The sequence below is a fragment of the Microcebus murinus genome, chromosome 15 (genome assembly GCF_040939455.1).
Source record: "Microcebus murinus isolate Inina chromosome 15, M.murinus_Inina_mat1.0, whole genome shotgun sequence".
In the NCBI taxonomy this organism is placed as follows: Eukaryota; Metazoa; Chordata; class Mammalia; order Primates; family Cheirogaleidae; genus Microcebus; species Microcebus murinus.
In genome coordinates, this window is record NC_134118.1 from 34,530,154 (window position 1) to 34,543,340 (window position 13,187).

The window sequence follows — 13,187 nt, forward strand, 5'->3', positions numbered from 1 at the left end:
AAACCCCTATTCCCCTGTTAGGAACTGGATCACACAGGAGGAGGTGAGTGACAGGCTGAGAGCAAAGCTTCCCTATGTTTATAGCCATTCCCCATAGCTCACATCAGTGCCTGAGCTCCGCCTCCTGTCAGATGAGCCCTGGCATTAGATTCTCACAGGAACATGAACCCTACTCTAACTGTGCATGCTGGGGATCTAGGTTGTGCTCCTTATGAGAAGACCATAATAAATCAATTGCTTGCAGACTCATAGAAAAACCCGGTCAGTGACTGGCAAGTGACAATGTAATAATAATAGAAATAAAGTGCACAATAAATGTAATGCCTTTGAATCATCCCAAAACCAACTCTCCTCCCACCCAGTCTGTGGAACAATTGCCTTCCATGAAACCAGTCCCTGGTGCCAAAAAGTTTGGGAACTGCTGGTTTAACAGACAGATGTCATTTATATATCCTTACAAATCAATTCTTAGTAATCCTTTGTTTAATAAAATGTTTACCTTTGTTTAATGTTATGATATATAAGCATGAAGTTGTTTGTATTCTCCACTATCTTTGTGTTGTCTCTTTAAGTTTTCCATTTTCTTAAGGAAAAATACATTTTTTGTCATTTATAGCCATGTATATTAATATTTCCTCTCTTATCAAATTGAAAATTTTAAAGACTACTTTCTCCCTGAGATATCATCATTTTCTTTTGCTCATACTAGGAAACTAATCCAGAATTTAGATTCTTCTGTGGTTTCTAGATAATTGTTCAAGTCTTCGCATAATTATACAGGTTTTATTCTTTCTTCCTCCATTCTAATTAACCTATCAGAGATAAAACGATCTTTATTTATACTTCACTTCTCTGTCTACCTTCATTAATGAGGTAGTTTTAAAGAGTATGATTGACACATTGGCCTTGATAAGAGAAAAAGGAAAAAAGATATAGTCAACTTGCATGCTGTAACTCTGAAGAATTCAAAGAGGTACCAGTAAGGAGAGGATGAGGTTGACACTAGTAATTTTACCATCTGAGCAATATATCCCCTATATTTTAGGGGTTGGAAACCTGAGAGTCACATTTCCCCAAATCCATGCTAGCAAGGCTTGAGTTATATTCCACAAATGAGAGTTACTTACCTGAATTTTGGAAAACAGAAGATAAGCAAAAGGCATTGTTGGGTCTATGAAGGAGGTGGACCGGAGTGTGAGTTTAGCACACACAGTAATATTTTAACAGATAATCTGCTTTTTCTCCTTTGCAGCATCCATTTTAATGTTGACATTAGTAGTGGCTTCCTGCAATTTTGCAGTTCCTAGTTTCCTCAGTGCTAATGAGATTTTTCCTAACTTGCAGTTCTCTAGCTATTCCAGTGGTTTTATAAGATTTTAATCCCCTATATTAAATAACTTTCTGCCAGAAATATTTACAATGGCTTCTCTTGCTATCTGAATCATGGCTGGCTCCTCTGTCTTCCCTGGTGACAAAAGTTCTAGATAATTTTGTGTGAGCCATAATGAAATCTATGTGTAGAGCCCTTTATACTACACAAATATTTACCTTTAATGGCCTTCAAAAAACAAAACAAAACCATCTGATTCATAACACATATGTATATTTACCGGACTTCTGTATAGCCAAAACCTTACTTTCCTAGAAGATGTATGATGAAATGGGAAAAAATTGTTTTACCATCTTGCAGAGCTATCATCAAATCTTGGATTTAATATATTTACTTCACTTCATAAACTTAATTTCCTTGATGGATGTTTATTGGGTACTGAGAAGAAAATGCATGTTCCCCACCATGGGACAGAAACATTGTGCTAGTCTGTAGCACTCAGCAAAGTTGTTACAAAATAGATTAAGCATGTACCAAGATAACTACTAGGCCCGGGAAAGGAGCCCAGAACTTTCTTGGCTGTCTCAGCACTTTCTCGGCCTGAAAGGGCTGGCTCAAACCAGCCCTGACTGCTTTATAACTGCTTTGGGTGCCCTGTAGTGCCCTTTAGCTAATTGTAATACTGAAATCCCCACCTACTGGGAAATTGTAATATCATTAACATAACATAGGTTGTAAAATTGTGCATGATCATGGTACCGGGCCTGCAATGATGCAATATTAAAGCTCTGCATCACTCATTGAGAAGGGATTTAAGGCAACACCACAGGACGAGCAGATGCAGATTTTGCATGCAAGAAAGCACCTGTAGAAGAAATTTCCATGCCACCCAGGAGCAAGCGGCCTTGTAAGTAACGTCTAATATGCGCATCCAACTCATGTAGCTTGATTTGTCTGTGTCATTCTTTGGTCTCTCTGCTGCCTCTCAGTTTGAGGAGAGGTTTTTCTATCGTGTCCCAGGATTTTCCCAGGATGAGTACTAACTTCTAACTTGGTGCGAAGAATAACAAATGCCTGTGATACCATAATGGTTAAAACAGTCCCTGTCGTTGCCCTCATGCTTAAACTCCAGCAGCAAACACTGGTGGAAAAGAGAATCTGCCTGGGATAAAACACATCGGCACAGGCAGGTAATAAGCAGCCTTCCATGTCACCATAACACTGTGAGTTTACCATAAGAATCATGAGGAGATACTGAAGCTCAGAAGAGTGGCTTCTGATAATATCTGAGTTTATGAAAAAAATCACTCTGGCTAGCTGTTATAAGTTGGATTGGATAGGAAGAGAATGAGATATAGAAAGACCAAATAGAAAGCTACTACATTAATCCAGATGAGAGATAAGAGGATTTGGGGGAGACAACCACCACCTGGACCATGGGGATGGGGATGATTCAAGAAATAACTATGAATTAGTAAAAGATGTGGGAATTAATTGGATATGTAGGATAAAGAGACAGGAGAGTCAAGGGCAACTCCAAAGCATAAAGCTTTGGGGAGGTGGGTGTATGATACCATCATGATTGGGACAGAGAATAAGGAAGACAACGTAGAGGAGGGTTGGGGCAAGGTGTGCATTGAAATGGCAGGTTCTGTTTGAGACAAGTTGGATTTGATAAACTGGTGAGACACCCACGTGACATGTTATGTCAGCCAGTAGAGATACAGGTTTGAAGTTTAGAAGAAAGGTCTGGTGTGAAAATGAAGGTTCAAGCATCTTCAGAATATGGATTATTACTGCAGCCATAGGAGTGGATCTATGGACTCAGGTCAGGTGCAGAATGTGGAGAGAGCAAGCTCAACTGTGGAGGGGTATTTTTCTTTTTCAGTTGCATTGAAGTCTTACCCTCTTGTCTTAGATAGGAACTCTGGTAAAAATTTCACACAATTTCTCCAATTTTGTTTATTTCAACAATAAAATCACTACATTAAAGACATTTTATTAATGAACTGACATAATGAATTGGATCAGATATATGTTAACTGAATCATTAATTGGATTCTAATAATCTAGTACAACAGTTAATACAGTAGCATATACAGTGTAAGAATTCTCCAAGTTGGGGGAACACCTTTAACCACGATTTTGTGTTAACATCGTAAGCAAAGTATCTGCTATTTACAAGACAGAGAGCTTCTTTTTGGACAGTTATGCTGAAACCAGAAGATAAATGAATTCTTCAACTATATATTACAGATATACATTAATTTTTGTTGACTTCTTAATCTGTCTTCCACCTAACCTTCTATCGTTTTCATTCTTTTTCAGTGTTCCAAACACACAGTATTCCAAGCACACTGCAGTGTGCTTAAAAACCAATCTTTTATTTCTAGTATAGAAGGAAGTCAATAAAAGATATAGTATGAATTTTAAATATGTCCATAAAATGAAGCTCTTCAGTTCACAAAATTAATGTTGTAACCAAATATAATACCCATGTTGAATTTATTTAAAATTTTAAAAATATATTCACAAATTCTATCATATTTACAAAAATATGACTCCAATGAAATTTCTTTAACAGCATCCAAAGAAATACCACTATTTTAACATCTCAATTATTTTTCATGAATATAATAGAGTTTTAAGCATCTTTGGTTGGGTATTATTGAAAAAAAATTATATTCATAAAATAATTAAATGAAAAATAATTTAGCATCTATGTTCTACTATTTATAGGTATAATTTTATTATGTATATTCTCATAAGTTATCAAAAATACAGCTAATTATGTTGAAAAGAAGACAAATAACTTATGTGAAATTGGTTGAAACAGAACATTTGCAAGGTAGAATGGATCTGATGTCTTTAGTATTTCTTACCAGATTAGTCCATTTTAATGAAATTATTTGTTTTATTTATTATGAATGGGTACATAGAAGATTAATTTCAAAGAAAATAATACTGTAGTGTCCTGTAAACACATTAGAACTATGGACCTGTGCAAAAATTGCTTATAAATAGCCATGAAATGTTACAAAATGCCACAAAAATTATTTTCTAATCTGATTTAACTTCTAGTGCAAACTTAGCTCCAACAGGAATAACAGAAACCATACATGTTCAAAAAGGTACAACAATTAGCAGCGATTAAAAGTATTAAGTTGTAGGCTTCTTTATTATCTAAATAGTCTCTCCATACAGCAAGAGTAACTTGAAATATGAAATTAAATGATGGTTTGCGTTTCTTGCAATTCTGAAAATTTCAGCCTGTGAGTTGAAGAAACTTTCATCAAACATGCATTTGGTTTTAAGAACACTTGGCTCACTGAGTGTTAACAACTTCCTTCATTTGCCAAAATATTAATTATATAGCAAATTTCAGGTTATTTCTTTGAAGTCATTCGAATAGTTGGCAACATTTACCTGCAGCGTTCCCTGATGGATTTCGTCCATAGGAAGAACAATAAAACCAAAATACAATAAAGGAGAGCCTGTGGCTCCCCAGTGACATTTGTATTCAGTAGCCTTTTCACCAGAGGAGGGGGGACCAGTGAATTACACGGCCTCCCCAATCCAGGTCCTAAAGTGACTTGAAAGTCAAATTATTTACCTGCTGCCTTTTAGAAATGCTGTGCGTGTCCATTCGTTGTTCAGGTTTTCTTCGCTCTGGGAAACAGCCAGAAGTATTTCTCTCTGCTTTTACCCATAATTTAACCAAGCAACTGCAAGCAAACCCCTCTGTTGCCCTATCCTTGAATATGAGTGTGTTCATGTAGGCGCCTCCGGCCAGTTCTCCAGGAATTAAACTGTAGGTGTTTCCACCCAGGTGCGCTTTTTCTTCCTTAAAATGGGAAATCAAAATGCACTTGTGAGCTTTCATCAACCAGATTTACAGCTCTGGTCAGAATTCATCCATGTGCCTTCGCACCCCAGTTCCCCTAGACATTGGTAGCCTCTGTGAAAGAGTCATTGGGGTCATTGCTCTTTTTGACCTCCAGGTTCTTTTTAGCCTTGAATGTCACCGACACCTCCGAGTGAATGGCGTCCAAGCGCTGCTCACAGCGGAAGGCCGACAGGAAGGCCTTTCTGTAGTTGCTGTTCATCCAGCCATACAGAAGGGGGTTGGCGAAGGTGGAGCACATGGCGATGATGTGGAACACCGTGAAGATGAGTTTGTACTCCTTCAGGTCTAGCACCTGACTGTCAATGTCGACCGCAAGCTGGAAGGCATGGAGAGGCAGCCAGCTCACCGCAAACACCACCACCACGCACACCAGCATTTTGGTGGTTTTCTGCCTTCGCTGATGGTAGTGGTCGTTGGCAGCTCCAGGGCTGACGTGGTTCTTCAGTTTGTTCCAGATCCGAGTGTAGGAAAAAGATATGATGCCCAGAGGCAAAACATACAGAATCAACAAGGAGGAGAGGCTGTAGACAGTGCCGTACATGCTCTTCTCCTCGCCAGGCCACTTCTCGGTGCAGGCCACAATCTCAAAGTCCGGAATGATCTCAATGAGCGAATACTCCCGGAAGATGGCCAGGGGACTCGCCAGCAGGGCACTGATGCCCCAGGCCAAGCCAATAATCAGGAAGCTGATTCGCTTGGAGATCTTGCTCTCCAGGTGGTAGACGATGCACCGATGCCGGTCCAGGGCGATTACTGTCAAGGTGATTGTGGACACCTGTACCGCCAGGCCCTGGGCATAGGGCACCAGGTGGCACAGGACAGAACCCATTTTCCACTCCCCCATTAAGGTGTAGGTAAGAGTGAATGGCAGGCACAGGGTGTTCACCAAAAGATCCGCCACGGCCAGATTGGCAATGAAAAAGTTGGTTACCGTGCGCATGCTCTTGAATTTAATCACTACATGGATCACCAAGGAGTTGCCAATTACCCCAAGCAAGATGATGGAGCAATAGGCCAATATGAGGACAACCTGTACCTCGATCAGCTTCGTGCTATCTATAAGCTCTGGCTCAGGGTCAGGGACCAGTTCGCCTCTAGGAGTGGTTTGCCTTGGTCCATATTGCTCCACCTTCACTTCTTCCACTGTCTGGTTCTCATCAGCCTCTGCACCCACTGGGCCCATTTTCAGTGCAGTTCCACTTGGCCTGCAACTAGCACAAGAATCTACAATTTTAAAAAAAAGAACAAATATAGAACAAGGAAATCACAAATGTGAAACAAAGACATATCACAGATGGACTGGTTTAATTTTGGTTGGGGCTCAAATCAGGTCTTTGAAATGTATACTACAATGGTAAAGTGTAATAATTCCAATGTGAATATTACCAAACATTCAAGTGAGATGAATATTATAAACTTTATCAATTTTATAACTGCCATAAATTCAAAAAATTATTCTTCAAGTAGATTGAAAAAGGAAAATTTCCCTCAATATCTTGACCATTTTAAATTTATAAATATACAACATCAAACTGTATAGGAAAGGAACAAATATTAAACCCATTTGCCTGGTGCCTGAATTTGAGAAGTGTAAAACATCTAAAATAAACAGATTCTGTTTCATAGTCATTTTTTCTAATGCAGGAGTCACTATGAAAAACAGGTAGCTTGTGCTGAACAATTGCCTTTTTGAATGATCTGAAATAAACTTAACTAATATACAGCTTTCTATGCTTTCTTGAAATCTTCTTTAGCCCCCACAGAATGGTCTCTTACACATCTCCTCTGTCTTTTCATCATTTCTACCACATTGGTTTTGTTCTTCTTAATTTCTTACCATAATAACTCTAACAGTCTCCCAACTTGCCTTCCTTCCTCTTTTTCTTCCATTTATTTGTTCATTCATTCACTTAACACATACAATGGCGCATCTACTAGATGCCAGGCATGGCTTTACCATCTTGGTACTTACATTTACTCAAGCATGCATTCATCCAGCATTTATAAACCTATGTCATGAACTAGGATTTGTTTTGGGCAAAAAGAGCAGAGGATTGTACCTCTAAGGCTCTTCCATTTTACCAGAGAAAGCCTATTCTGACATTAAAATATTTTTTCTGAAATTCAAATATGATCATATTATTTTCTTCAATGTTTCCAGATTGCCTAAAGCAATATAATATTAATATATTGTTTTCTAATATAAGGTTCCTTTTTCAGTCTATAAAAGCATACAGAGCCTAATATCATAGTGGTAGTACCTTTTGAAAATATTCATAATCACAAAATTCTGCTGCCATTAATCCAGAACCTCTTGCAAGTGAATTTTTTTATTAATCATACTAACCATAACACCATCCGCCTGCATTGGTAGGTGAGTCGCATTTATTCAGCCCACAGACAACGTTGGGCTGGGCCTGTGCACCCCCAGCTCCATTCCTCACCCTTCCCCTGCTCTGCCCTGCTCTACACCATGAGACTGCTGACCCTCAAAGACTACATTTTCAGGCTCCCAAGTCTTCAGGGCTCTGGCTGGTTTTGGTCAATGACAGCCACTGTTAAGTAGGTAGAGGGCAAAAGGAAGGGAGAAGCCTCTATAGTCTTCTCCCTTTCTCTGCTCAGCAGCATTTTCATACTCTAGTTTCCAAAGGACAGACCCCTGTGATTCTGTTTCCAGTGGCTGTCCCTGGCCCCTGGGCTTTGGTTACACTATCACTTCCCCCATGCCCTTGCTAATAATCCCTGGATAGTCCCAACATCCCTTGTTTGGCTTCCATCACTTGTGTAACCATTCTCTGCATTAGATTCCTCCCCTTTTATCTTCTTGAATAGATTCTATTTTGCATACACTGATAATAGTATGCATATATGCTCTCATTAATTAGCTCTCCCAGTAAAACATCTGCATTCACAGGTTGATAACACTGATCTAAAGACAAAAAAATCCCAACTCCTTAGTATGACTTTCAAGGCTATTCTTGAACTCATCCCTGCATACCCTTCTGGCCTCATCTCTCCTGACATTCCAATATATATCTTCTGCCTCTGTCATACATCACTGCTCCCAATTCCAGCAATTCCTCCAACATTTGGCAAAACAAATATGAAACTAAAAGAAAGCACACTTTTACTGAATAACTGGTGTCAACAAAATATGTAGCGTAATTTTGAGCCTTTACTGGAGATAACTGCCTATAAGGATTACTTGCTATGACATAACATCCATAACACCCATTTGTTGGCTCTTTAAATATATATATATATATAGTTCTTAATTAGATAACTGCTTATAGAAGAAAATTGCTGTACGACTATTTGAAGTTAATTCCTGATTATAACATTTTACCCTGTTAATATATACCATTAAAAAAACCTTTTTAACTTAAAGGTTTCTCTTTCTTCTCTCCCAACTCTCTCCCCCCCTCTCTCCATTTCTCTGTTTGTTTGTTTTTTTTCTTTTCTCTCCCTTTCTGTTCCTCTCCTCTCTGTTTCTCACCATCCTCCTTCCATAGGAGCCCTACTACACAGAAGGGCATGGGAGTTTCCATGCACTGAAGTATTTGCTACACTGTTATGTTCCAGTTCCCACCACATAAATTTCAACTAGGGTGTTCCAAGGAGCTTGAGCCTTTTTTCATATTTGCTTCCCTTCCTTAGTAATTAGAAAAAAAACAACTGAAAGGCACCATTTAAATCTTGGAGTGTATATTTGATTGGCTGTACCATTTCCCTTAGACTATAGAAGAAACTGCTTTTACAGAGTACAATTACTCTTCCCTGACAAACCACTAACAGAATTAACGAGCTTCCAAGATGTCAGAGTTTGGAGGTAGTAGCAGACTCAATTGAGAGCAAGCATGATATTGAAGGATATTAGGAGGAGGAGTATGAGGTATACTTGATTTATTGACTTATTTTTTTTCCTAGTCCTACTTCTGAAATTTCCAAGTCCTTTTATTTAAAACTTCTCTGCTGGAATGGTTATTGATCTACAAGCTATTAGCATATGGACACTATTAGCTGTTCTTAAGCACAGTACTGGCCTTTGGCCAGGTCAAAGCATTACCCAGAGTAGAAAATGTATCATTTTTTATGACAGCACTTCTAGAAAAGTGGAAGAGGAAAAGAGTATATAGAGGAAGTTGCCACATTGAAAACTCAAAAGCAAAGTAAATCATAGAAAAGGGAAAATCCTTTCCTTGAAATAAGATATGTATATTACTTGAATGAGATACTTACATTACTTAGGACATTTTAACAAGAATTATGAATGGTACAGTTTTTTGAACAAGTGAATCTTTAGGAATTTTCTAATAGAAATATGTGCTTGTAGAATAGGAAAAGAGTTCAAGATGTTTACTCTCCCCCCCCCATTCAAATAATATCAAATTATCTGAGTTCAAAGACTAGTTCATATTTTGAGTATATATTTAAAACTGTGGGGCTTTTTGCAACAATATTGTCACAGGTTGGCCTTAGTATAACATCTTCCTGGAATTTTTTCCCAGGTAAAAAATCTCAGAAATCGTGCTATAAGCCCTACACTTGCCTACACTTGTCAGTCCTATAGGGGCTAGGAGTGGAGGACAGGGAACTTTCAAGAATGCTACATATAAGACATGATTGTTTGCCTAATAAGTAGAAAGTTGAAAAAAACGGGTAGGGGAAGTCTCTTTTTCTGGCCTTTCTTTGAAAACAGCATTGTCTATTTCATGTCATGGAGTTTTAAATGTTGTGTCTCTGTTGCAATCTCAAAGCTTTTAGTTTTGCCTTCTTTCTCATCCACCCTATGTTCCTACCAGTGGGTGAGCCCTTCTGGTAAAACATGAGTGAATGCTTAAATAAATGTGTTTATTCTTTTAACAGCTTTGAAGAATCCAATACCATCTTCCACTTTAGACAGGTGTTTGATTTTTTTTAAAAAAAGAGGCAGGAACAGTAACAACTGGCTGTTCTGAAAAGATACTGATCTATCTCTAAGAAGGGTCAAGGAAATAGTCAATAATCTTCAGGGGAAAAAAAGAAACCTAGTGAACAAGTAGAAAATGAGGATGTTATCACCCCCAACCCTCTTCCTCCTAAAGTAGGGGGACAGGGTCCCTACACTCATGAGGACCTCCTCCATGCCCCCTTCAAAGGACCCGAGAGAGCTCCTGTTGAGATATTCCTGTTCCCAGAAAGAATCAGAATCAGGAATTACGCTTACTGACCTGGCCCTGGCGTTTCTGCTGGGACGTGGAAGCAAGACGTGCACAGCTGGTCAGTCCGATGATTATTAGCCAGCCGACCCAGAGAGGGCACTGGAAGGTACCCAAAGGCAAGCCCAGTTCTGTGCGCTCAGCAATCCGGGACAGCCCGCGCCCCGCGAGCCCCGGGAGGAGCCGTAGCGCCTAGGCGGCTGGCGGCCCGCGCTGCCACCACCTCTCCGGCCAGCACGCCGGGGCGCTGCGCCGCTCGAGCCACCGGGTGGGCGGGTGAGGACGGGAGGATCCGCGGTGGGGGCGCAGGGAGGGGGCAAATCCCGCCCTCAGAGAAAACGAAACAGGTGCGGAGGCTGCGGGGACGGTGGTCCTGCAGGTCAGAGGGCTGAACGGGAAGTTTCCCTGGCGAGGGAGCAAGGGACAGCGTCCACCGTCTCTCCGCTGCCTGCAGGCTTAGAAGCCCGCGCAGTCGGACCTACCCAGCGCGGCGCCCCCTCGGGGGTCCCCACCACGGTCCGCGGATGCGGGTCTCACTCACCCTGCGACCCCCGGAGCTGGACACGTTTGCACCACCCCTGCCTCCTTTCCCTTCCACGATCCTCGCCCTTTGCTCTCCGCTCCCCAGTTCCGCAAGAGACGGCCCGGCGAGGACAGGCTCCCTGGACTTGATCGGGTTCGCCAAATCCGCTGGGAAAAGGGGAGGGCAAAGGGGGCGGACGGGCCCAGCTGCGGGCGAGGGGCTGCGGTCCCTGGCACGACCGGCGAGCTGGCGGGAGGCGGGCCAGGGAGGCAGAATCTCTGCGCCTCGGCGGGGGCTGAGAAAATTCCACAACTTCCAATCGGGAGTTGCTTTCTTTTCTTCGCGTGTAGAAGCAGAGGTGGGGAGCTGGACACGCGCAGAACCTCGGAAAAGCGCCGCAGGATTGCACCGAGAACAAATCCTCCGCACCCCCGCCCAGGGCCGGAGCGCGGGGCGCTGGCGCTCCTCTAACTGGGCGGTCGCTGCGCCCCAACGGTACGCTAAAGCGAGTTCAGATCCTGTTGCAAGTCCCTTACCCGGTGTCTGCGGACAGTTAGTAAGCTGGGCAGCGCGGACCCAGATTCCAAAGCCTGGAGCCCGGGGCGTGCGCTCTGCCTCAGGGCAATGGCTAGGACAGAGGAGAGGAAAGCAGAGGGACACGCACATAAAACACAATCTTGCTCTCTCCAGTTAGCTGACTTCCGGATCCTTTGCTCTTGGATCGTGACCCACGCCACTCGTGCCACTGGAATGCTTTCACCTGTCTCTTTGGGACGACGCCGTCTGCTAATGCCTTGAGCCTGCCAGGCTGAGTTAGTGAGAAGCAAAACTAGCTAGTGCAATCAGCTAACGAAGCTGCAGGGTCTGCTTCCTCAGGATTCCTCCAGAAACTTTCTTTTAAGCCATTCCTTCTAGAAGTTTATAGCCAGTCTCCCTTTCCCTTGTTCAATTTTAGAGCAGGGGTACAGCCTACCAAGTTAGGAAAACAAAAGCCTGAAACTGGAAACCTAAGTCCTTCCTTAACCATCCTGTGCTGGGGCTTTGCACTAATTACTTTCTCTCTATGCATGGTCATTTCTGAAAAAAGGATGATCATACAGGTTCGCTTTTTCTGAAATACACACAAAAAAATAGATTAAGATTAGATTTCTCTATTAAAAAATAAGACATACGTTTAGCTGTTGAAAAAGATAAATATTCTCCATAATATTAATTAAAGGCTCCTCTCAGGACGATGGAGTTTTTAATCCTTTGAGGCGTTCCCACACCCTAATAGTATTGCATTTGTAAGGCATCTTTACACAGTGTAACCTGAAATTAATCTTCAGTTAATGTAGAATTACGCCCACAGGAACATAAAACAAAGCAGCTTGGGCTTTTCAATTACCATGAAACAAAAGTAAACAGAACTAAAATATCCAACATGTTCTACACAGTTCCAACTTAAAATATTTTTGTAGATTTTTTTTTACCTTAGGGATATATTCTTTGTTCACCTATGTGTTTTATGCAACAGGTTCCGTGCTCCTTAATATATTTGAACTATACCGGGCGCAGTGGCTCAAGCCTGTAATCCTAGCACTCTGGGAGGCGAGTGGATCACTCAAAGTCAGGAGTTCGAAACCAGCCTGAGCGAGACCCCTGCCTCTACTAAAAATATAAAGAAACTAATTGGCCAACTAAAAAATATATATATATATATATATACAAAAAATTAGCCGGGCATGGTGGTGCATGCCTGTAGTCCCAGCTACTTGGGAAGCTGAGGCAGTAGGATCACTTGAGCCCAGGAGTTTGAGGTTGCTGTGAGCTAGGCTGACGCCACGGCACTCACTCTAGCCTGAGCAACAAAGTGAGATTCTGTCTTAAAAAAAAAAAAAAAAATATATATATATATATATATATATATATATATATATATATATTTGAACTATATCCCCATAAATTATAACTTTAGAAGAATAGGAGAGTCTATAAACAGCAACCACCAAAAACAAATATCCAAGAAAACACGAGTGTTGCCCTTTAGAGTAAGTGCTTTGGAGGATTCACCTGATTTCACTGACACTGATAACACAAAATATTTGGCCTCCTTTAGAATTGGCTTTCAAAAGCGTCTTAGCCATATGTGAGTATTTGTCTCAGTCCCTTCTAGACACATATGTGTCTTAGAAGATTCACATAGTTCCATAGACATCCGGTCAGCAACCGCAAAAGAGTAAATGACCA

At 41.2% G+C, this 13,187-nt stretch overlaps 1 protein-coding gene across 1 annotated transcript; it reads right to left on the reverse strand.

Moving 5' to 3' along the window:
• Positions 1-3,345: 3,345 nt before the first annotated feature.
• On the reverse strand, positions 3,346-10,633 carry NPY2R (neuropeptide Y receptor Y2). Its single transcript, XM_012783630.2, has 2 exons — positions 10,448-10,633; positions 3,346-6,461 (listed from the first exon to the last, which is right to left on the reverse strand). The coding sequence occupies exon 2, from the start codon at positions 6,418-6,420 to the stop codon at positions 5,272-5,274; it is 1,149 nt and encodes a 382-aa protein (XP_012639084.1). The 5' UTR covers positions 6,421-6,461; positions 10,448-10,633; the 3' UTR covers positions 3,346-5,271.
• Positions 10,634-13,187: the final 2,554 nt, after the last annotated feature.